Source organism: Artemia sp. Qi Xiang Cuo, chromosome 20 (genome assembly GCF_049724085.1).
Source record: "Artemia sp. Qi Xiang Cuo chromosome 20, ASM4972408v1, whole genome shotgun sequence".
NCBI lineage: Eukaryota > Metazoa > Arthropoda > Branchiopoda > Anostraca > Artemiidae > Artemia > Artemia sp. Qi Xiang Cuo.
The window spans coordinates 44,874,543-44,897,964 of record NC_142813.1 but is presented as its reverse complement, the minus strand read 5'-3'; the positions used below and the strand labels follow the sequence as shown (position 1 = coordinate 44,897,964).

At 36.2% G+C, this 23,422-nt stretch overlaps 1 protein-coding gene across 1 annotated transcript in view; it reads right to left on the bottom strand.

Moving 5' to 3' along the window:
* LOC148940263 (NFX1-type zinc finger-containing protein 1-like) overlaps positions 1 to 23,422 on the bottom strand; it is a 77,439-nt gene that overhangs the window by 53,420 nt on the left and 597 nt on the right. The window contains exons 2-4 of the mRNA XM_089106118.1: positions 20,248 to 20,519; positions 12,582 to 12,725; positions 2,716 to 3,012 (exon numbers count right to left, since the gene is read on the bottom strand). Of these exons, the coding sequence (XP_088962244.1) occupies positions 2,716 to 3,012; positions 12,582 to 12,725; positions 20,248 to 20,519 (713 nt within the window). The remainder of the gene's footprint in view (positions 1 to 2,715; positions 3,013 to 12,581; positions 12,726 to 20,247; positions 20,520 to 23,422) is intronic.

Below are 23,422 nucleotides of genomic sequence, written 5' to 3'. Positions count from 1 at the left end.
AACTTGGCTTTTTTTAGAAGGAGTGAATATGGTACCAAAGTTTCTTTAAAAATTATTCTTAGGGCTCTGTTTTGAATAGATTCAATTTTATCTGATTCATCACGGGAGATGCCAGGATGCCAAACTGGACAAGCATATTCAAGATGCGGGCGGACAAAGGAAGTATAAATCCTTGAAGAATGGGATGGGGGGATGTTAAATTTATTCAAGAGCTTAAGGAGAGACATGGACGCATTAGCTCTACGGACAATATCTTTCATGTGGATATCCCACTTTAAATTAGAGGAAAGTGTAACCCCAAGTAATTTAAAGGAAGACACAGAAATATCTGGGGGGATAGGGTCAAGGAAGGCGGGAATAGATTTCAAGAAATTTATCGTAATTATATTTGATTTAGTGGAATTTACTTTCATATTTACGTTCTTACCTTCATCCGAAATGTGGGATAGAATTTCAAGGGGGTCACTTATAATATTCCTGTGACATACCTCGAGGATCGTCAAGTCATCCACGTATTTCCACCTATGGGGGAACTTCTTACCAATATCATTAATCATGACTAGAAATAAAAGTGGTCCCAATAAGGTTCCTTGAGGAATTCCACAATATATAGGGAGGGGGTTAGAGAAAATATTTTTGTATTTAACAACTTGGGATCTATTTGAAAGAAACGATATAACAGTATTTACTAACAGAGGATCAAGTTTAAAGTTAACCAGGAGTGATCGAATTAGGGTGGTTTGATCAACCAGGTCAAAAACTTTTAGAAAATCAACTACGACAAGGTTCAGTTATACATTTGGTTTATCAAGGTCACTAACGATGGTATGCATTAAGTGCACAAGGTAATGGGTGTTGGAAGTTTTCTTTAAGTTACCAAACTGCCGGGTGTCAATACGCGGAAAAATTTTATCCTTAAGCCAGTCACAGAGGAAACCTTCATAAAGTTTGGAAAAAACAGAAGTGAGCGTAATGGGGCGAATGTTGGCGAAAGTCAGACTGGCGCAATTTTTAGGGACAGGTGTTATAAAACCTTGTTTCCAGCAACTTGGGAAGTTGCTGGAATTTTGTGATGTGGTTGAAAATATTTGATAAAGGCTCAGCAATTTTGTCCGAAAAGGCTTTAATTAAGTCAACTGGGATGTCCAAGGGACAAATACTTGATTTTCTAAGCTTAAGAATTTTATTTATAACATCAGAGGGAGAAATAAAGGGGAAGGAAGTATTGGGAGGAATAGTTGGACTTGAGCCAGTGAAAGGGGGGAGACTTTGCACAATGGAAGCAAGGTACAAGTTCAGATCGCTGGCAGTCTTATTAGGGTGTTCAGGGAGATGAATATCAATTTCGGAAGGACTTTTTCCGCATATTTCTTTAGTTTTTCTGTACCATTGCTTGGGCTTGTTAGAATATAGATTTTTGACTTTATTATTATAGTAATTAGAAGCTGCTTTTCTTAATTTTTTTAATATCTGTTGACTAGTCTAATTTTGATTTACCTGAGAATACAGTTTTAGAGAAAGATAAGAAGGAATATCAACGCATAATTAACTTAATAAATAACTGGCGGGTTATAGTGCATAGCCAATAAAAAAAGGAGAGAAAAAGAAAATAAAAAAGTTGGAGCTCCATTGCGTCCAATATCACCCAAGACCCCCATCAAAGGAGAAAATAGCCAAAAATACGACGAATTTAACCTAAACTCACAAACAATGTTTATTAAAAAAAATTCAATCACTAATAACCCTACGAATGAAGAAAAATGTGGACACTGTAGCTATCCCACCTATCCTTAAACATGAAAGCTGTGTTTATGGCAAATATTACGAGTGTAAAAAATGGGTAAAGAATACGACACTGGAAATTACATTCCTTACAGACTGCTGGTCTCCGTTTCAACAAATGAGATTAAAAAGAGATCATACCTGAGGCCTGAGAGTAAAAGCGCGGAGAAGACCACCATACATAATGAAATCAACACTCAGAGGACATCACCTCCACAGAGGCAATAATATGACGAATATTTTCGTCATTTATGACGAAACTATTAATTCTGATCGTTTTTACATACATCCACAAGACTATATTGTGCAATCAAATGGAATCTCCGATAATAATCAAACTGAAAAGCGATTAGCCTATAAAAGTGGTATACGTAAAATGAAATTGTGAAATGCCATTCAGACTTGTGTTTTTTATTCAGTCGCCCTTTACCGTTACTAAGAAAGGGTCGTCCAATTTTAGTCTGGTATTTTTATTTTAAGGTTTGGTTTTTATATTTTTATCAGTTTTATTCTGCACTGAGGACGGTCAAGCGGAAGTCTTGACCGAAATATTTGCATAATTTTTCAATTTTTTTACTGGCTGTTAATTGTCCTCGTTTTCTTCCTTTCTTCACGATTTTGTTTTATCATGATTAGCCAGTGTGGTCTCATAAATTATTTAATTGTCGTAATTATTACTATCTAATTATTTTTTTGTTTTGTTTTTATTTGATCAATTAATTCATGATTTATTAAATTTTCTTTTATTATCTGCACCCTCTAATTCATTATAATAAAAATAAAATGTCAGAAATTACAAAATGATTATAACTGTTAGATTATTAATTTGAAACTTTGGACTCCTAAAGTTTCTGGGTCCAGTGCAAGTGCCCCATCTGCCCCCTAAAACCACTTTCGGCCCTTGTATGCAGACAAGTAAAGAAAGAAAATTACCTGACAAACAAGCTCCAATTGAGTACCGATTTGATTGTGATCGTTTAAACTTGAACGAATGCTTTTCCAGATTTTGCTCTTTGAATCCAAACTGTCCATATTTCCGATGATAAAAAGTCCATGTTTGGCCCTTGAAAGAGCAACACAAACACGATTTTCAATAGACAGGAAACCAATGTTCGAGTCAATATTAGATCGAACTAAAGACAAAATGATGATGTCATTTTCTTCGCCCTGGAAATTGTCAACAACAGTAACACGGACATTAGCCAAAGTACCAAAACCGAACTTCCTCATCTGAAAAAAAATATGCCTTGATAATAAACAAGCCTTTTAACTTAAAAATACTCTCTTCCTTTAACCAAAAGCCTATTTACTAATTTCTCTGTGTTTTTAGAAGTTTTGTTCAATTTTTGTAAAAAAAAAACACTTCCTTTTACCATTAGTCTATTTACTAACTTTTTGTGTGGTCTTAAATGTTTTATTCAACTTTTGCTATAAAAAAGCACTTCCTTTTACCAACAGTCTATTTGCTAACTTTTTTGTTGTTTTTAGATGTTTTGTTCAACGTTTGATAAAAAACAACACTTTCTTTTACAAAAAACCCTACCATTAGTCTATTTAATAACTTCTTTGGTGTTTTTAGACGTTTCGTTCAACTTTTGCTATTAAAAAAAAAAACCCACTTCCTTTTACCACCATTCTATTCACTAATTTTTTTGTTGTTTTTAGACGTTTTGTTCAACTTTTGCTAAAAAAAAAAAAAAAAAAAAAAAAAAAAAAAAAAAAAACTTCCTTTTACCATTAGTCAAACAATTCCTTTTACCATTAGTCAAACACTTTCTTTTACCATTAGTCTATTTGCTAACTTCTTTGGTGTTTCTAGACGTTTTGTTCAACTTCTGCTATAAAAAAAAAAAAAAAAAAAAAAAAAAAAAAAAAAAAAAAAAAAAAAACAGTCCCTTTAACCAGTAGTCTATTTACTAACTTATTTGGTGTTTTTAGACGTTCCGTTCAACTACTAACTACTACTACAAAGATGCTACTAACTAATAAGAACTCCCCGCAGCACCAAACCACCTGAGGCCAACACAGCTACGCACGCTCCTCCTCCACCCCAATCTACACAGAAACCGAAACACAGAGATGACTCACACACAGAGACGACACACACACAGAAACGACACACACACAGAGACTTTTGCTAAAAAAAAAAAAAAAAAAAAAAAAAAAACCCAGAAAAAAAAACAACTTCCTTTTACCATTAGTCAAACACTCCCTTTTACCATTAGTCAAACACTTTCTTTTACCATTAGTCTATTTGCTAACGTCTTTGGTGTTTCTAGACGTTTTGTTCAACGTTTGATAAAAAAACAACACTTTCGTTTAAAAAAAACCCTACCATTAGTCTATTTAATAACTTCTTTGGTGTTTTTAGACGTTTCGTTCAACTTTTGCAATTAAAAAAAACCCCACTTCCTTTTTACCACCAGTCTATTCACTAATTTTTTTGTTGGTTTTAGACGTTTTGTTCAACTTTTGCTAAAAAAAAAAAAAAAAAAAAAAAAAAAAAAAAAAAAAAAAAAACCCTTTTACCATTAGTCAAACACTTTCTTTTACCATTAGTCAAACACTTTCTTTTACCATTAGTCTATTTGCTAACTTCTTTGGTGTTTCTAGACGTTTTGTTCAACTTCTGCTAAAAAAAAAAAAAAAAAAAAAAAAAAAAAAAAAAAAAAAAAAAAAAAAAAGTTCCTTTAACCAGTAGTCTATTAACTAACTTATTTGGTGTTTTTAGACGTTTCGTTCAACTACTAACTACTACTACTACTACTACTACTACTACTACTAACTACTAACCACTCACCGCAGCACCAAGCAACCTGTGGCCAACAAAGCTACGCACGCTCCTCCTCCACCCCAATCTACACAGAAACAGAAACACAGAGATGACTAAAAAAAAAAAAAAAAAAAAAAAAAAAAAAAAAAAAAAAAAAACTTCCTTTTACCATTAGTAAAACACTTCCTTTTACCATTAGTCTATTTGCTAAAGTCTTTGGTGTTTTTAGACGTTTTTTTTAAACGTTTGATAAAAAACAACACTTTCTTTTACAAAAAACACTACCATTAGTCTATTTAATAACTTCTTTGGTGTTTTTAGACGTTTCGTTCAACTTTTGCTATTAAAAAAACCCCACTTCCTTTTTACCACCAGTCTATTCACTAATTTTTTTGTGGTTTTAGACGTTTTGTTCAACTTTTGCTAAAAAAAAAAAAAAAAAAAAAAAAAAAAAAAAAAAAAAAAAAAAAAACAAACTTCCTTTTACCATTAGTCAAACACTTCCTTTTACCATTAGTCTATTTACTAACTTCTTTGGTGTTTCTAGACGTTTTGTTCAACTTCTGCTATAAAAAAAAAAAAAAAAAAACTGTTCCTTTTACCAGTAGTCTATTTACTAACTTATTTGGTGTTTTTAGACGTTTCGTTCAACTACTAACTACTACTACTAATACTACTACTACTACTAACTACTAACAACTCACCGCAGCACCAAGCAACCTGTGGCCAACAAAGCTACACACGCTCCTCCTCCACCCCAATCTACACACAGAAACACAAACACAGAGATGACTCACACACAGAGACGACAAACACAGAGAAGGACAAAAAACACAGAGACGACTCACAGACAGAAACGACACACACACAGAGACGACACACACATAAAGGAGACACACGCAAAGAGACGACACACACACAGAGACTACACACACACAGAGACGACACACACACAGAGACGACACACACACACAAAGACGACACACACATAGAGACAACACACGCACAGAGACGACACACACACAGACGACAAACACACAAAAACGACACACACACAGAAACTACACACACACATAGACGACACAAACACAGAGACTTTTGCTAAAAAAAAACAAAAACACAAAAAACTTCCTTTTACCTTACCATTAGTAAAACACTTCCTTTTACCATTAGTCAAAGACTTTCTTTTACCATTAGTCTATTTGCTAACTTATTTGTTGTTTCTAGACGTTTTTTTCAACTTCTGCTATAGAAAAAAAAAGAAAAAAAAGAAAAAAAAAAAAAAAAAAAAGTTCCTTTTACCAGTAGTCTATTAAATAAATTTTTTGGTGTTTTTAGACGTTTCGTTCAACTACTACTACTACTACTAACTACTAAGAACTCACCGCAGCACCAAGCCACCTGAGGCCAACACAGCTACGCACGCTCCTCCTCCACCCCAATCTATTCAAAGCCTCCCTTTTTACACCCGCCCACGAAGTTCCCATTTCCTTTAAATTTTTCTTTATGACGTCCTCCCACCCCTTTCAACCTTTGCTCAAAAAAAAAGAAAAGAAAAAATAAGCTCTTTTCCTTTACCAATAGCCTTTTTACTAAGATTGTTTTTTGTTTTTAAACGTTTTATTCAACCTTTGCTAAAAATAAAATACTATCCTCCTTATTTGAACGAGATATCTACAAACCTTCTTTGAGAGCTGTTTAGCGCATCACAAATTTTTTTTATGTTTTTTTAAAATCTACTTAAAGTTTCTTAATCTCAAATCTCGACGTTTTTTTTTTTAACATCTGTTATGCCTTCTATGGCGTAGCTCTTTAATAGATTAAAAGCTAGCATATTTTTTGTGAAGGAAAGGTAGGAATAAAAAAAAAGGATTTATGGCTGGGAGTCAAATTTAACAAAATGTTACTTCGTATACACTGTGTGTTTAGGGATATTATACGGCCTTTTTCTACGGCCATGTTCGTTTAACCCTATACTTCTGAAACAGTTTTCTGTTGAACCTTAGTTTCCGGCAGTTACCGTTTATTTATTGCAGCTTCCATTGGAGTGTGATCAGCATAACATGGTCGTATCTGCCATGGGAGTTTCCTTTGAACCGTAGTTTGAATCTTTCATGATATTTTCAAGGCAGTTTCCATAGCAGTCCGACCAGTATTATACTACCTGTTGGGGTTCCACCCCTTGTTCTTTTTCTTTTCAGATAAATAACCCGTTTTTTTTTATCTGTAATTACATTTGCCTTGAAGATAATTTTCAACCATAAGTTAAACTCTCGTTGCTATGCTATAGTTTTGTTGCAATAAGCAAGCTTTCGAGCTAAGTTCTATTTTTGTCTTTTTGTTCTGGGCCATTGAAAGACCATATTAAGCAAAAGAAGCCAGGGATTCTAATGTTGATTTAGCCGATTGATTGGAGCAAATCTAAGGCCCACCCATACTAAAAGTGCTATTGTATAGAAGTCTGTATTGAGTTAGTCGACTTTGAGACCCGGTTTAGGGAGTCGATTTTGTTGATAGTGTACTGTTTTGGAAGATTACAAGTTAGCTATTTTCTACAGCTGTGTAGACAATTTTTCCATGAGCCCAGACAGGGTAGGAAAGGAGTTGCGAGACATACCGTCATTATCATATCGACAGGGGGTTCCGTTTAACCTCCAAGGAGATAACTAGATATATTGGTGGTGACCCAGGTCGGGGTACCCTTGGCCTAGAGTTAGGCCGTCAGACCGTTCGATCAAGTTATCATACCCTGGAGCAGGGAATACCGTAATAGGGTATTAACATACTCTATAGTTACGGAACAGTAGTGGTAACCACGGGCATTTCATTACGATATTTGGCGCCAGCGAGGCTTCCCCTCCAGTAAGTGGTGTATATCACCATTTTTGCGCCAATATCTGGTGGCAGTTGTGGCTTACCAAAAAAATATGACCGTATTGTCATGGCAGTTTTGTTTTACGGTATTCCCTTGAACCGCAGATCCCAGCAGTCACCGTCTCTTTTATGGCAGTTTTAATAGCAGTAAGATGAACTTCAACCCCAAATAACTCCATCCCGAATTGAAAAAAATCCCAGTACCCAAATCGTTTTCAATTTCCAACTTTTTTACTGACCAATGCTGAGAGCCTGAATTTTGACAAGATTACTGAACTCGAGGGTATCTCTGAAATTCATAAAATCAACGTTATAGCTGCGACAGAGGTTCAGTCCCAGAACCCAGATTTCCTAAAAATCAGCAATTATGCTCAATTTATAAAACTTCGCCCTCCCGATCACCCTCGCGGGAGAAAAAGGGGTGGTATATTATTTTTTGTCCAAGATAACCTCCAACCTAAACTCATTCCCACCCCCGACTTGTCAGATTACGATGAAATCCTATGGCTGAGCCTTAGACTAAAAGTACTTCCCCGACCTTTCGATTTAATTGTAACTACCGTCTTTTATCATTCTCCTAACCAAAATATTGACCAGAAACGAAACATTTTTGCAACAATTCCTGATAAATGCTGAATTTGTGTTATGAAAGTATCCCAACGCTGGTATTTTTCTTACTTGGCAATATGAATGACCTGAGGATGGACTCTATCTGTACCTCCCTTAATATTAAACAACTGGTTAAAATATCCACAACAAAAGGCAACACCTCTCTGGGTGTTATTTGTTCAAACATGAGTAAGCATTGCAGCCCCGCGCAAGCACTGCCACCATTAGGAGGCAGTTACCACTATTGTCTTCTTTTTCCTCCTCTTCAGCCATTGAACATTTTTTTACTACCTCCATTGGAGTTTGCTGTCCCCTCGGTGACCTTTTTCCTCAGGCCTTTTTTCTTTTGGTTCATGGCTGACCAGTGAAAGTTGGTCAGACATTTATACTTGTAATAACCTTGATGATAAAATTTTGATTTTTCAAAAAAGCTTATTAATTCCTACTCATTATACTTTCCAGAAAAAAAAATCAGAAAATACTCCAGTGATAAACCTTATATAAATAATCACATAAAAATGCTAATCCGCACAAAAATAAACTTATTTAAAAGGGGTAATTTATCTGAAGCAAATAAATTAAGAAAGGAATTAAAATCAAATTAGAAAAGCTGCAGGAGCTTACTATAAAAATAAAATTAAAAACTTGTGCCATGATAAACCAAAGAATTGGTACTCTGAAATTATAAAACCTACCGGCAAGAGTCAAGAACAACTAAATTTTAATATAAACGAACCTCCAAAGACCACAGCTAATGGCCTCAATAAGTTTCTGGTTTTCATTGCCCAGAGTTTCCAACCAATCTTACGTATTTCCAGATGTTCGTGTTCCTTTTTCATTTCCCCATATTTCCCCACTTGATGTTGTGAAAATAAAATTCAAAAACTAAAACGATCAAGTATTTTTTCCTTCAGACATTCCCGTTCCTCTTATTAAAGTGTTCAGTGATTACCTTTCAAAGCCCCTATCCACCCTGTTTAATGAGATTATAAAATCAGAAGAGTTCCCTCAATATTGGAAACAAGGCTTTATTACCACAATCAAAAAGAAAAATGGAAAGCCTGGCTTTGAAGACATTCGTCCCGTTATCCTCACCTCAATTTTTCCAAATTCTATGAAAGTTTTCTCGCACACTGGCTTAAGGTTAAAGTCGTCCCCCTCATTGATCTTACAGAGTTTGATAATCTCAAATCCACTTCCACCTCTCATTGCCTGATCCATCTTGTTGATACCACGGGTAAACTACTTGAGATACCTAACACTTGGCTTAATCTGATTTCTTTTGATCGTCAAAAAGCTTTCGATTTGATTAACCATAATTCACTCATAGATAAACTATAAATCAATTCCACATTGAAACTTTCCTGATTAAGCTCGTTGCCTCTTTTCTCTCTAATAGATCTCAAGCAGTTAAATATCTAAATTGTTTCTCAGATCATCTTCCCATATTTAAATGGCATTCCTCAGGAAACTATTCTAGGCCCTCTCCTTTTTTCTCTTATGATTAACACCCTTTCAACCCTTTATGATAATAGGTGGAAATTTGTCGACGACTTGACAGTTCTAGAGATATGTCATAAAAACATTTTAGCAACCCAGTGGGCATACTCCAAGATATTGCCTTTGAGGCCTCTTCCCTTAACATGAGAGTTAACCCTTCTAAATCCGCAATAGTCTCAGTAAGTTTCCTTAAATCCCCTCCGCTTTCTCTTCATCCTATTCCTCCTGAAACCTCTGTCACATCTCTTAAACTCCTTGGTGTTAAAACTTCTTCCAATTTGAAATGGGACGCCCACATAAATAATACCCTACGACAAGCAAACTCCTCGTTTTCCCTCCTCAAACTCTTAAACAAATTTAGTTGCCCCCAATCACATTTATTACAAGTATAAATTTCTTTTATGCGTTCCATAGTAGAGTATGCTTGTCCTGTGTGGCACCCTGGCCTCTCAAATGAAGCAACACAACAGATTGAAAACATCCAAAAGAGAGCTCTAATAATCATTTTCAGAGGGCAAGGTACCATATTTGCATTTGTTAAACATTTCAAAACTAGAGATCCTCGAGCGCAGAAGAAATAATTTGTGCCTCCGTTTTGGTAAGTCGGCACTTCTGAACCCCCGTTACACGAAAATTTTCCCTGAATACCATGCATCTGAACGAAATCGTCCTCCACGAACTGTTTCCCAGCCTATCCCCACCTTATCTCCCATTCCTTGTACTATGTTGCGATACAAAAAGTTTTTTATCCCTTTTTTTACTGACATAATAAATAATTTTTAATTCGTATATAACTAATTTCTTGTATTGTCAGTGTAACAAGTGTTTCCTAACTTTTTATTTTAACTTCATGTTCCGACTTATTTTTTACATCAGAATTTTATCTTTTTATCTTTTACCGGACTCAGAATTTTTATTTTTTTTATTGTCTCAGAATACTTTGTTGTCTCGTGTTTGTCATGTGTCAGAATGCTTTATTGTCTCTTAATGATATTGTCTCAGAATTGTTATTTGTTATTTGACTCAGAATGCGAATTCGGCCTTTAAAGGACAGTAAAAGTTCATTTCTGAAATAAATCTTATCTTATCTCTTATCTTATCTTACCACATTTTTCATGGCAGTTCCCGTTAAACTGTATTCCAGCAGTCACTGAAATACAGTCACTGGAATGCAGTCACTGGAACAATAATTTCCAGCAGTCACTATTTTTCATTGCTGCTTCCATTGCGGTATGATTAGTATAATACGATCGTACTTTCATGGTAGAATTCAGAATTACTCAGAATTCAGGCTGAAAGAATCTGAAAATTGAGGCTCTTTCAGAGTTTTTTTTAAGTTATGGTTAATGTCGCCCGTTTTATAACTTATGTGGCCGGCTGCTGAGGCCTGTAGTTAATAAAACATTTCAATTGGCTCTTCATGATTCCTGATTAACTGTATTTTTTACGGAATGAAGTCAACAAAAGTTAACTGAAGAAGGACTTGCTCAAGCGATAAGTGTTGATCATTCCAAATAGGTTTCGACTGGATTAAGACAGGTGATGAAAGATCCCTAAATGAGACAACTAAAATTTTAAGTTAAACAAGCAACACAAGAGATAAAATTGGAACGATCTTTAAAAAACAGGCCTGTAGTAAAAACAGGGCCAGCTGCAGACAGACTGTCTTTTGACCAGGCTGAATGATAATCGTAGCGATACTTTTGGACCCGCACAGCCTCCGTCTCTTAGGGTGGTACCGCCTCGAGTCGCTTAGGCGGCACTGAGGAAACAGGGTCTTCCTCTAATGCCCTTCTGTGCGCAAGCAGTACTTTAGTACTATATATTTAAGTAGGTATTAAAGCTACAAACATTTGGCAGAGCGTTTTGAAGAAAATGTAAATTTCGAACCAGTTCTATTCCACTATTTTGTTTATACTATCAGATACCGAAATTAAAGAAGCTATGATCAACAAAAGAAAATAAAATAAACATGAGGAAGACTGAGTTTTAATATAGGAAATTTTAATATACATCTGTCTATCAAAATTTTCATTTGCCCCAGTTTATCATAGGCAGAGATTTTTATCATCTTTGCTTATCATCTTTATTATTTTGTCACCATCTAGTTTTACGGACTTTATATGTATTTTTGGAAATAGCTAGCAGTATGAAGTTTTTATTCGCATTTTTGGAGGGGTTGAAAGGAAGGAGGGGGTTAAAAAAAAATTCTGAAACTCCATCTAAAACTCTAGCTTTTCCATTTTCCGGGCAAAAAAGGTAAGTCAGTGTATGCCGCAGGAGATTAAAGCTAAAAAAAAAAAAACAGCCGTGACTTTTATGTCCGTAGTCTACTTACCTCCTTCTCTAATTTAAGTCAGAAAGACCCGTACAAGGCAAAATCTTAGTAAAGACACTCTACAATGAACGGTAATTTGGACAAGGAGCCAAATAACTCTCTAATGCGAAAGATACATGATGAGACTCCCACCATCACTACCTCCCCTCCCTGAAAAAGCTATTATCCAAGACAAAGGCATTTTCTATTTATGGTCATCACAGCACCAAGATTTCTGATGCCAAAGTAGCTTTGCACGCTCCTCCTCGACCCTGTCTGTTCAGAGTTTCCCTTCGCTCCCCCTTGTGAAGTTCTCATTTCCTTTAAATCTTTTCTGATTACCCTGTTCACCTTAGTTGAAAACGTTCTACTTTCCGTTTGGCCAAAAAGCACAATTCCTGGCAACTTATCCTTGTTCATCTGTAAAACGTAGTCTATACATCTTAAACTTTCTTGTCCTCATAAACCATCTTAGACAACCATCTTAAACTTCCATCTAAAACATCTTGAATATTTTGGACGTGTTATGTTTCAGTTTTTGTCTTTGTTTTGTGTCTTTTGGTGAATCATAAAATCTATTTTCATAATAAATGATTTTTTGTGTGTGTGTGTGTGTGTGTGTGTCTGTGTGTGTCTTACGCCTGGATAGACGGTCAGAACAACGTTCAACACAAAAACTCCAAATACAAAAAAAAACATTCGATATAGTGGACTAAAGAAACTTACCTGCATCATATGGCGAAGCTGTCCTGAATAAGTCGTCAGTATTGTGATTTGTTGTGGGGAGTATCCCTGCTGTATCAAGTATCTTGCAAGATTTAGAGCAACTTGGGCTTCGTGAGGATTTAGATGAGATCTTTGCTCAAATTCCTTCAATAATGAAATATTTTAATTAATACAATGAAAATTTTTGAGCAATCAAACAGTTATTATATACTAGAAAATAATTAAATGGCTATGAAACTACCAAATTTCCGCAAAGTTTAAAAAAGAGAGTTTGATAATAGTCAGGAAAAGCTAGATAAACAACATACTGTACGTGATATTCTGCTCTCTGGGAGGAGGGAAAGCTTCTAATCCCCTGTTAATACAGGGACTACTAGAACAGCCGAGCGGCCGTCCTAGCCGAGCTGTTAGCACGCAAGACTTGGAAATCCTTTGTCCGAAGGGCGGGGGTTCGATTCCTGGTGTGGTCGGTTATTTGGTTTGTAATGGGAGTCATTGACGTAACTCTGTAAGCTCAGCCAGAGTTGACCCAGCTCTAAATGCGTGCTTTGAAGAAATCTGGGGAAGTCAAGCAGGGAGGGTGCGCGAAACCACAGGATGGATGGCCCCAACCCTCCGTTGCACTTCCTGGCTGAAGGGCCATGAAACAGAGATCAGCACCGCCGGTTTGAACTAGAGTCTAGTGCCGTATCCTTTCTTTTTTACAAGAACAGATTATCGGTCTCAGTTGACAATTGGGGGAAGCAAAATTTAACATCCTTGCTGTTTTTAAGGTCTGTATCCAATCTGACCTCTCTGAGAGAGGAGGGGGGGGTAATTTGTATGGGATCAAGACATCTGAGGCAATGAATCATCGGATCTCGAGCATACTTTGGTTGTCCTCTTTATTAAAAGTTGTCAAACTTGTGTTTTTTGAGGGTGTACATAACCAGTCTAGGCTCTGTACGGGGGGGGGGTCATTTTTCGTAACGGAAAATCTGCTAGAAGAGGTTGAAAGACTTCCTAAGAAATTGGGGGAAATAAGAGCTAGTATCCTATTTACAACGTTACTTACGAGTATGAGGGAGGTACGACGAGGGGTATATTGTTGTGATACGGACACCTACCATGACATATTTTCAAATTTCATCAAAACTTATAGGATGATCAGGTCTGATTTCCTTCATGTCCCTATTTGGGAATGAATATAATCAACTTCTACAACGAGTGGACGTTCCTAAATTCCTGCTAAAAAACATCTAACAGAATGGGTTTTCAATAATAAAAATCAGTGGGAAGTAAAAATTGTTTTCAAAGTTGTGCCTTTTATAGTCTTTACCCGGTTGGCCTTTGCAGGGAAAGGAGGAGGGGACTCCTGAAATATTACCATTAAAATATTATAAGTAAAACCAATTGAATTTCCTGAGTGTTCCCCAACTGCATCGCCTTCTCCTTCAAAACAAGAATCAATGTTCTTTTTACACGATCTGTAAAACAGACCTTTTTTTGGTTCAAATTAAAATCCCTTCAATTATTCATTTGCTTAATTTCTCATGGTTACAGTAGTAGCTATGCCCTAGTAAAGATCGCACTATGAACAATAGTAACAGAAAATTGGAAGTGTGCTTTCTAACAAACTTTCTAATTAGAAAAATTTCCCAATGGAGACATATTAAGCAACAACTGGAGACTATAAACAACAACTATTGTTCAGATTCAACAGAATAAAATATTTAATTACTGTAATAAGTTCTTGAGAAGTTAAAACCAGAGCCTTAAACCATTCAAAGATAACATCAAATGTGAAAATTGTGAGATAAGCAATCGATCGAAGGCTATTTAAAAGCTGTACTCACATACGAGGCACAACCCTTACATAATTCAACTACAAAATATTAAGTTTCGTTGATGGTATTTCCTATTGTTTATCCTCATATGAATGATTCAGGCAATACTCCTCAATCAGCGCTTCAGTCTTCTGAACCATCTACCTCCACTCCTTCCCCTCCAAGAGCATTGATCCTTAGTGAACTTCGAAAACATTGTGTTTTTCATATACATTCAAGTTTAACACATTATATATATTTTATTATTTACCGACCATCGTCTTGTTGCAGCCAAAATTCGGCTTCGGCTACAAGCTAAAAAGCCATCCAGAAACCTCAGAAAATTGATACCTACCGTATCCAGCAAGACCCCACTTTGGCTAAGCAGTATCAGGTCGAAATATCCAACAGATTTGAGGTTCTTACACAATGCGATTATAGTGAAGGTGTATGGATGGTCTTCAACGAGAATGCTCTTCAAACAGAAGAGCGTAACATCATATTGCACAAAGACCGTAAGACCTTTATTGACAAAAAAGCACGCAAGCTCTAAGAGGTCACGAAAAAAAAGACATCGGAGCCACATATAAGATCCTCCGTGAGCTCTCCGGTCAATACACTCAAAATACATCGTACCTCCGTAATGTCAGTGGCGAAAGTATCTACGACAAATCCCAGTGCCTTCGCCAGTGGGAACACCACATCGAGAAGCTACTAAACTCAGACCCACCTGACCAAATTGACGACCAGATTACTGCTGCGGCTGAGAATACTACACCTGCCCCCGATGGCATTGAATTTACAGCATAAGATATTAAAGCAGTAGCACGAAAGCTGAAGAACAAAGCGCCGGGAGTATGTGGCCTGACATCAGAGCTCCTTAAAAATGGCGATCTATCCATCACCCTCTGGCTACAAGTGCTGTTTAATACTGTGTGGCGCTCTAAAATAATACCATCAGACTGGAAGACAGGCTTACTTGTGCCAGTCTACAAGAGGAAAGGAAGTAAAGCAGAAGTTAATAACTATCGTGGAATAACTCTGCTATCGGTACCCGGAAAACTCTTCGCCATGCTGCTCCTTAAGTGGGCAAAAAAGTACCTCCATCCCTTTCGTCGCCACCAGCAAGCTGGATTCATGCCGGGTAGGTCCACTACTGAGCAAATCCATACAATTAGACAGCTGATAGAGAAAACTCTAGAACATAAAAAGAAGGCGTACATTGCCTTCGTCGATTTTCGATCTGCTTTCGACACTGTCGACAGACAGTCACTGTGGTTGATCCTTCAATCTGCTGGTGTACATAAGAAAATTGTCAGTCTGTTCAAAGAACTATACAATAAGACCGAAAGTGCTGTCATTGTAAATGGCCAGCTCTCATCAAATTTTCAATTTAGAAATGGTGTTCGGCAAGGCTAAGCAGCTGCTCCCGAACTCTTCAACTGTGTCATGGACCATATTCTCAGCAAAAAACTGCTGGCGCAGCCGTTTGGCATCGATTTTTCTAGAAGAGTTCTGTCAGATGTCGACATCGCAGACGATGTTGCATTGGTATGCGAAAATCTCACTGACATCAAAATTGCCCTGGAAACGTTAGCCTCTGCTGTAGGAAAACTTGGTTTAAATGTAAACTGTACCAAGACCAAAATATTACCTGTGGATAAGACACCGTGCACCCTGACAACTATAGAAGTATGTGGCTAGGATGTTGAAAGAGTCAAGGAGTTCACCTACCTTGGTTCAATTGTTTGCTCAAACGGAAATCTAGATGCAGAGATATCAGCAAGGGTGGCAAAGACGAACACCGTTTTCGACCACCTACTGGGAACAATATTCCACAAACCCCAAATCAGCCTTCTCACGAAAACTAGTATCTACTCTGCCTCGGTAACAAGTTGGCTATCTCAAAATTTTGATTGGATGTGTTTGGGGAAATGGTGGTCGTGGAAGGGGTGTTAGTTGCCTTCCAATCACTTTCGACTATTAAAAAGGGCACTAGCCATTCGAATCTCTAGTCAAATGAGCCCTTTCGAAGTTTCTATGACAACTTCGATACGAGATGCCCTGGTATGGAAAAAAAATAATACATTGTGCCAACATCGTTCTTTACTTAGGCAGCGCTATTGCAGTGCAGCGCTATTGCGCTGCCTATAATTCTCATTTTTTTATAATCTTTAGTGGGTGAGATTAGGGACCGTCCTTTAAGATTTTTATTGATTATTTGAATTGTCCTTTTATATTATATATTTTTCTTGTCTTTCATATCTTTCCTGAAGTCATAAAAAAAAAAAAATGGTCGGAAAATCACACATGGAGTTTCTCAAAATTCAAGAAGCTATATTTCAAGACAATTCAAGGAACGAAATTCCTGAAATAACCGTTTTGAATGAAACCAAATTTTAAATTTTACGCTTTAACTGGAGGCAAAGAAAAAAGCACAAGGAACTTGCAAAATCCCATGCGGCCTGGCGTCTATTAACAATAATACATCTATGGCTACTAGAAACGCAGAAAGTCCGTCGTTGAACCAAGTTCAGAAACAGAGAAGAACTGAGTCACACATGACTCAGAAAACATTCAGAACAGATTCAAAAATAGACTCAGAGCAGATAATATGTATATAAAGAGGGGTCACTGTTCCAGAATCAAGTAATTTTATTACAGATCCTAGGTCAATTACTTGTCGTTGTATTGAAAGTCAGTCACCGTGGCTGTTACGAAAAAGCAGTAAAAATGTGTCGTGATTTATGAAAAAGGAATAATAAATAAATCTGTTTAGGAAGGAAACTCAGAAAATATGATTGCGAAGTACAGCTCTATTAGAAGCGGATCTGTTTTAATTGAAAACACTTTTTTGCACATTTTTTAGATGTATATGTATGTACATATATGTTGCATAAACAACAAAGAAAATGATTGTTCAATATATGTTACTATATGATTATGTATGTAGATCTATATTGCATAAACAGAAAAGAAAATAAACGTGGCATATACGCTGCTACACATCGTTATGTGTGTATGCATATAGATATACGTTGCATAAGCCGCAAAGAAAATAATTGTTGCATATATGTTACGTTTATGTTGCTACATGTTGCTTTATGTATTTAAACATATATGTTGCATAAAGAGAAAAGAATATAATTTATGTTCGTTTTAAGTTTCAACCTTGCTCTTGATTTCTATTAGAAAACTTTTTTTTCTAAAAACTTTAAATTTGGTTATATAAAATTTTAAACAATACTTTGTAAAACAAACCAAGATGTTTTATTTTGGAAATTAAATTAGTTTGTTTTCATAACTCTCCTATACAAGTAAAATTTCACTGTTAAAGCACACATAAAAGATTCTACTATTCAAACAAAAAGTTTTGATTAATTTTTTTAGTTTTAAAATCAGTAAACTGGATTTACAAAGATTGACCATAAATAAGATGACATAATTGACCATTAGACCATTTTTCACTAAATTGACTATAAATAAAAGCCTTCGGGAAGTTGGATCACTATATAGTTGTTCGTGGAACTGAGACCTGACAACTGGTTACGATGATGTGTTGCAATTCCTTGATGATCATCAATGAAAAATAGACTTTTTTTTATATATGAAAGTTTTACTAAGTCATAAAAACTCCCTCTCGATGTATTCTTTTCCGGATTATAATTCAGAGGTAAAAAATCACTCATCACTGCTGAGAGGGGGTATTGCTTGTTTGATTAAGAAGCTCTGAATTATCAAGTAAGGACTGATGTTGATGTTCGGATTGAAGGTAAGTTTGAACGTTCAAATACAGAAGTTGAATTTGGAGGAGGGGGGGTACTTTTTCTGTTGTGTACAAGCCTCCATGTACTAGTGGGACGGATTTTTGAGGAGATAATGCGCGGGGTGTCACTTTCGCGACTTGATTTTATTTGTATGGGTGATTTTAACTTTGATTAGTTTGATTTTAGAGGAGAAAAAATTGATTTTTTTAGCCTTATGGTTGCTAATGTTCTTTTCCCTTTAGCGTCTGTGCCTACACGTATAACTATCCATTGAGCAACATTGATTGATAATATTTTTGTCGGTTCTAAGATCACTTAGGAGATTGTTGAAGCATCTGCACTAAGAAACACGCTTTGTGAGGATTATCTGAATACTGGATGTGAAAGCATGCTAAGAGATTTTAAAGTAGCTAGGAACCATGTGAACTCACTGAGAAGGAAAGCAAAAATAGAATATTTCACAAATAAATTGCGCCAGAGTAGAGGCAATTCAAGAGAGGTGGATGGTGATTAATGAGAGTATCAGAAAAAAACAGTTATTACAAACCAATTCTTTGTCAATACAGGGCGAGATTGTGAGCAAAGAGTTTCTAATAGCTGACCATTTCGTTAAGTATCTTACCAATATTGGGAAGAATATTCAAGCTGAAGGGCATTCAAACTCCAATGCCGATTTTTCGGATCAGGAATTCACCGACTATAGAGGAAGTTTCTGTGAACTCAAATTTGAGTCTTACACCAGTGAAGAGGTTCTAAAGGTGGTCAAAGCGATCAAGTCTAATTGGGCAGGCTCTGATGGTATAAACTTAAAGTCTTTAAAAGTAGTCATCTATTGTCTGTTGCCTTGTCCATGTCCATGCCATCAATCTTTCACGTGAAACAGGTGTTTTTCCTGATGCTTTGAAAAGAAGAAAGGTTATTCCGGTCGATAAAAGGGGCTCAGAGTCTGATATTGAGAATTACAGGTCCATATCCATTCTTTCTCTCTTCTCGAAAATGAACGAGAAAATAGCACATAAAAGATTGTGTGATTACCTCACTAATGCCGGTCTATTTATTGAAACGAAGTTTGGTTTTAGACAGGGCCATTCGACGTCAAATGCTGTACATTACATTGGCGACACTGTGAATATGTGTTACCAGCGTAGTAAAATTCCTCTGACCGTGTTCGTTGATTTCCGAAAGGCTTTTGATGTAACTGATTTTAAAATTTTAAATAAACGTTTAGAACGCCTTTGTATGAAGGGTGTTTGTTTGAATTGGTTTAAGAGCTTTTTGTGCGGTAGATCTATTCAGGTTGTTATTAATAGCGTTGTGTCGTCTCCTTTTGAAGGTAACTGCGGCGTTCCTCAGGGATCTGTTTTAGGACCACTTTTATATCTAGCTTAAGTTGATAATATGCAATTTTATCTGCCATATTTTTTCCTTACATCCTTTGCGGATGAAACTGTTATAACTGTTTCTAGTCGGATGATGGAGGATTTACTTGTAAAAATTAATAGGGCTTTGAATTCATTTTTGCATAGTTAGAGTCTATTTATATCTATATCTATAATTATCTATATTTATGTAATACATTATATATCTATATCTATATTATCTATTCTATTATCTATATTATTATATCTATAATATCTATAATTCATTACAAGTTTGATTCTTTTATCAGTAAATGTGGAGAAAACGGATTTATCATATACAGTAGAGTTGGAAGTCCATCAGATGTTGATAAAAAATAAGTAGTTTTTAACGGTAAAGCTTTGTCGCAAATACAAGCGGTACGTTATCTTGTTTTTTTTTTTTTTTTATTGTATTTTATCTTGGAAGCAGTACATTGACCTATTCGCAGCAAAAGTTGCAAGAGGCTTAGGAGTGATACGCAGATTTTGTTTTTCGTCTTTTTTGAAAAAATATAATGAGAGAGAGCATTTTTTGTTTTTATTTGATTGTGTAGTTGATTCAGAGTTAGAGGGCTGCAGCCGTCTTTTATAAGGTGCATTGTACCTCCCTGGGTGGTTATTCTGTTTATTGTTTGTTGAATGAGTTTTGTAAAGAAAATAATCAATAGTCGATAGTATGAAATAAGCCAGTTACCTCTTTTTCAGGGATGCTATGGCTTAAAAAATAGACATTATGCTTAATTCCTTTGATATCAGGGTAGTCCAGCACAGAGGGATGATTTATCAGATTGGAATAAATAGTCGGTGCAATTAAACGAGCCACATCTGGCCTCATACGATGTTGAACAGAAAGAGAGGCTTTATTTACACCAAGTTTAATCAACCGCTCGAACATGGAGACATCCAAATTATAATCTTTCGCCAGGTGGTACACGGCAGTAGGAGGTCGTAACTGCTGGTGGTCACCTGAAAAGATAAAATTTATTTATATAAAAAAAATGTATATTTTAAAATATATATATGTTATATATAAAATATATTTTATAAAATATGAAAAAGGCAGATTTTATGTCTACAAGTTTAATTTTATTAGGCGAGAAAAGCAAACTAAATTTTATTAGGCGAAAATAGCGAACTTAATTTTATTAGACGAAAAAAGCAAATTTAATTTTATTAGGTGAATTTTATGACTGCAGCAGAGCAAGAAACTTTTTTGTGAATTTAATTACTCATTAACAAAACAAAAATCTAAAACATAACGAATACCAAAGGGCCCATATAAGACTAAGATCAAGATCAACTAACCAAGATCAAGAAAGCTACACAAAGCTATAGAGGCTACAGCTGAAGTGATGAGATTTATTACAACCATTGTTCCCTAAGAAAATGTACCTGACCTCATTTGCCCTCAAATGATAACCTGGTGCTACAAAGTTAAGCCTTTCACAATGATGGAGATCTCAACCCGAGGTTATAATTGGGCGGACCACTAAAGTTTGACGAACACATCTGGTGTTCACCTAGGTGACGTAGACCACTGGAGTTTGAAAGAAAAAGACCAAAGCGAGCCATGAGGTGATTCTTGGATGCGAGTCTCTTACAGTTGACCAAATGCACCAGTGCTCACTGGAACAACAAATCTATAATTGATCTCTTCAACAAAGTTTTGCAATGTGTTTAAACTATTGCAGATTGAAAATCTTTGCACCTTTTTTTTACTAAAACACGCTAGACTATAACTAACTTTCTGCTAAAAGCTGGGTATGTGAAGGGGGAGATGTTTAAAAGGTTTAATGATGATTCTGTGTTCTAATCACAGAGATAAAAAAAAACTGGAAGCCACAAAATGCCTACCAAGTTTCTTGGAAGATGGCAGAGGTAATTCAATGACTCCTGGACCGTTCTCATCAAGAATGACTTTAGGAAAGTCATTGAATGACTTTTGTTCTCAAATCATACCAATTGAAAATCCGTGGGTTATTTCGTTTCGAGTAATGTACAATACGAAATTTTAACTTAAATCGATAAGGTAGGAGTGAAAGGATTTTGAAGGGGCCACTAGCCCTTTTTAAATAAAATGATATAAATTCAGAATCATTGATGGATTCGACTTCAGACAACATTCAGTATGCCTGCATTTCTGGCAAAAATTCGTTGGGAAAGGGGTCATTTTTGTTGGAGGGGGGGGCACTACTCTTATATATGACCTTATATATGACCCTAACCATACATAATGAAAATCCTGTTCATACAATGTGCAACATGTCAAACTTTTTACTAAAAAGTTGATGATAGGAGTGGTGGAAAGGTATTAGAGGGCCTCTAATTCTTTGGTTCTCACTTCATGCTAATTTGAAATATCTGCGTAATTCCGGTTCAAACAAGATGCGAATTGCGTATCTTTTTGCTGAGAAGTTGATTATGGGAAAACCAAAAAGATTCTGGAGGGGTTATGGGCTCATTTTATGCCTCCGATTGCATAAACTGAGAATACCTAATTGATTCCGTTTCCAGTAAGATGCAACATAACGGACTTCTTAGAAGAAAGACACATCGAGAGTGAGAGCTGCGTGGCGGTGAAAAGGCCATATGTCAAGTTTGGCCGTTCAGTCATACGTATTAAAACCCTTTAGAGGACTTCCGTTCATGTCAGCAAGGTGCAGCATGGATGAGAGAGAGGGAGAGAAAGACAGAGACAGAGAGACAGGGGTAGACGGGGAGAGAGGGAGGAAGAGATGGAGAGGGACGGAGGAAGAGAGAAGGGGGTTACAGTGCTTATACTTTGCACCTCTACTGGTAGAAACTGAAAATCCTAGTATGACTTTTGTTGAAACAAAGTGACATGAGCCTACCACTTTACTAGAAAGAGAATGGTCGGTTTTAAGGGAGAAATAGTTAGAGAGCCCAAAGGCCCAAATTTGTACTTTCGTCACTAAGAATGAAAATACTCCCATGATTCCCACTCAAACAACGTGAAAAATTATTCTAAAAAACAAAATTTTACTGCGAGAGGGTGAGTTAGATGGAGGTTTGTTGAGGGCGTCGGAGGGGGTAGTATTGGAGGGTTCTATAGTCCACTTTGGTTCTAGAAAAATATAAATTGAAAATCGGCATGTGGTTCTGGTTAAACCAAAGGTTAAAATTCTCTATCTTTCTTCAAGAGTTGGCACTGGTTGGAGCAAGAAAAGATAGAGAAGCCGTAGGCCCGAATTTTGCCTCCAAAATGCAGATCAAAATGTTTGTGGGATGTTACCTCAAACAAGGAGCAGCATGCCTATCCTTCTTATAAAAAACTGGCAGTGATTGGCAGTGATTGCAGTTGATGTCAGAAAGAAAAAAATACTGAACCAATTCGGTTCTGCAATCATAAGGACTGAAAATCTTTGCCCAATTCCGATCAAACAAAGAAAAGCGTCTATACTTTTCCTATAAGACATTGGGACTGGGAGGAGCGAGAAAGAGGTATATTGGAGGGACATAGGTCCACTTTGTACCATCTATAATATAGATCTAAAGTTTTTACACAATGCTGCTTCAAAGAAGGTGCAACACGACTGCCTTTCGGATAACAGTTATTTGGGAGGGGATACTCAGGGCGGTATTTTTTCACTTTGTGCCTCCAGAAAATCTATATGCCGAGTTACGACTTAAACTAACAACTTGCCACCCCATAGAGATTTCAAGAAGGGTATACCATATACAATGATGTAATGCAGTTTAATCTGCTATTCATGGGTCATTGCCAACATTAAAATAAATTATATCTCTTTTAATTCAGTATTTGATTTTCTTGCCGTGGGCTAAATTTTTAAAATCTTCACTATAAAACAAGCAAGGGATAAGCAACAATTTCTTTACCGATAGTCTAG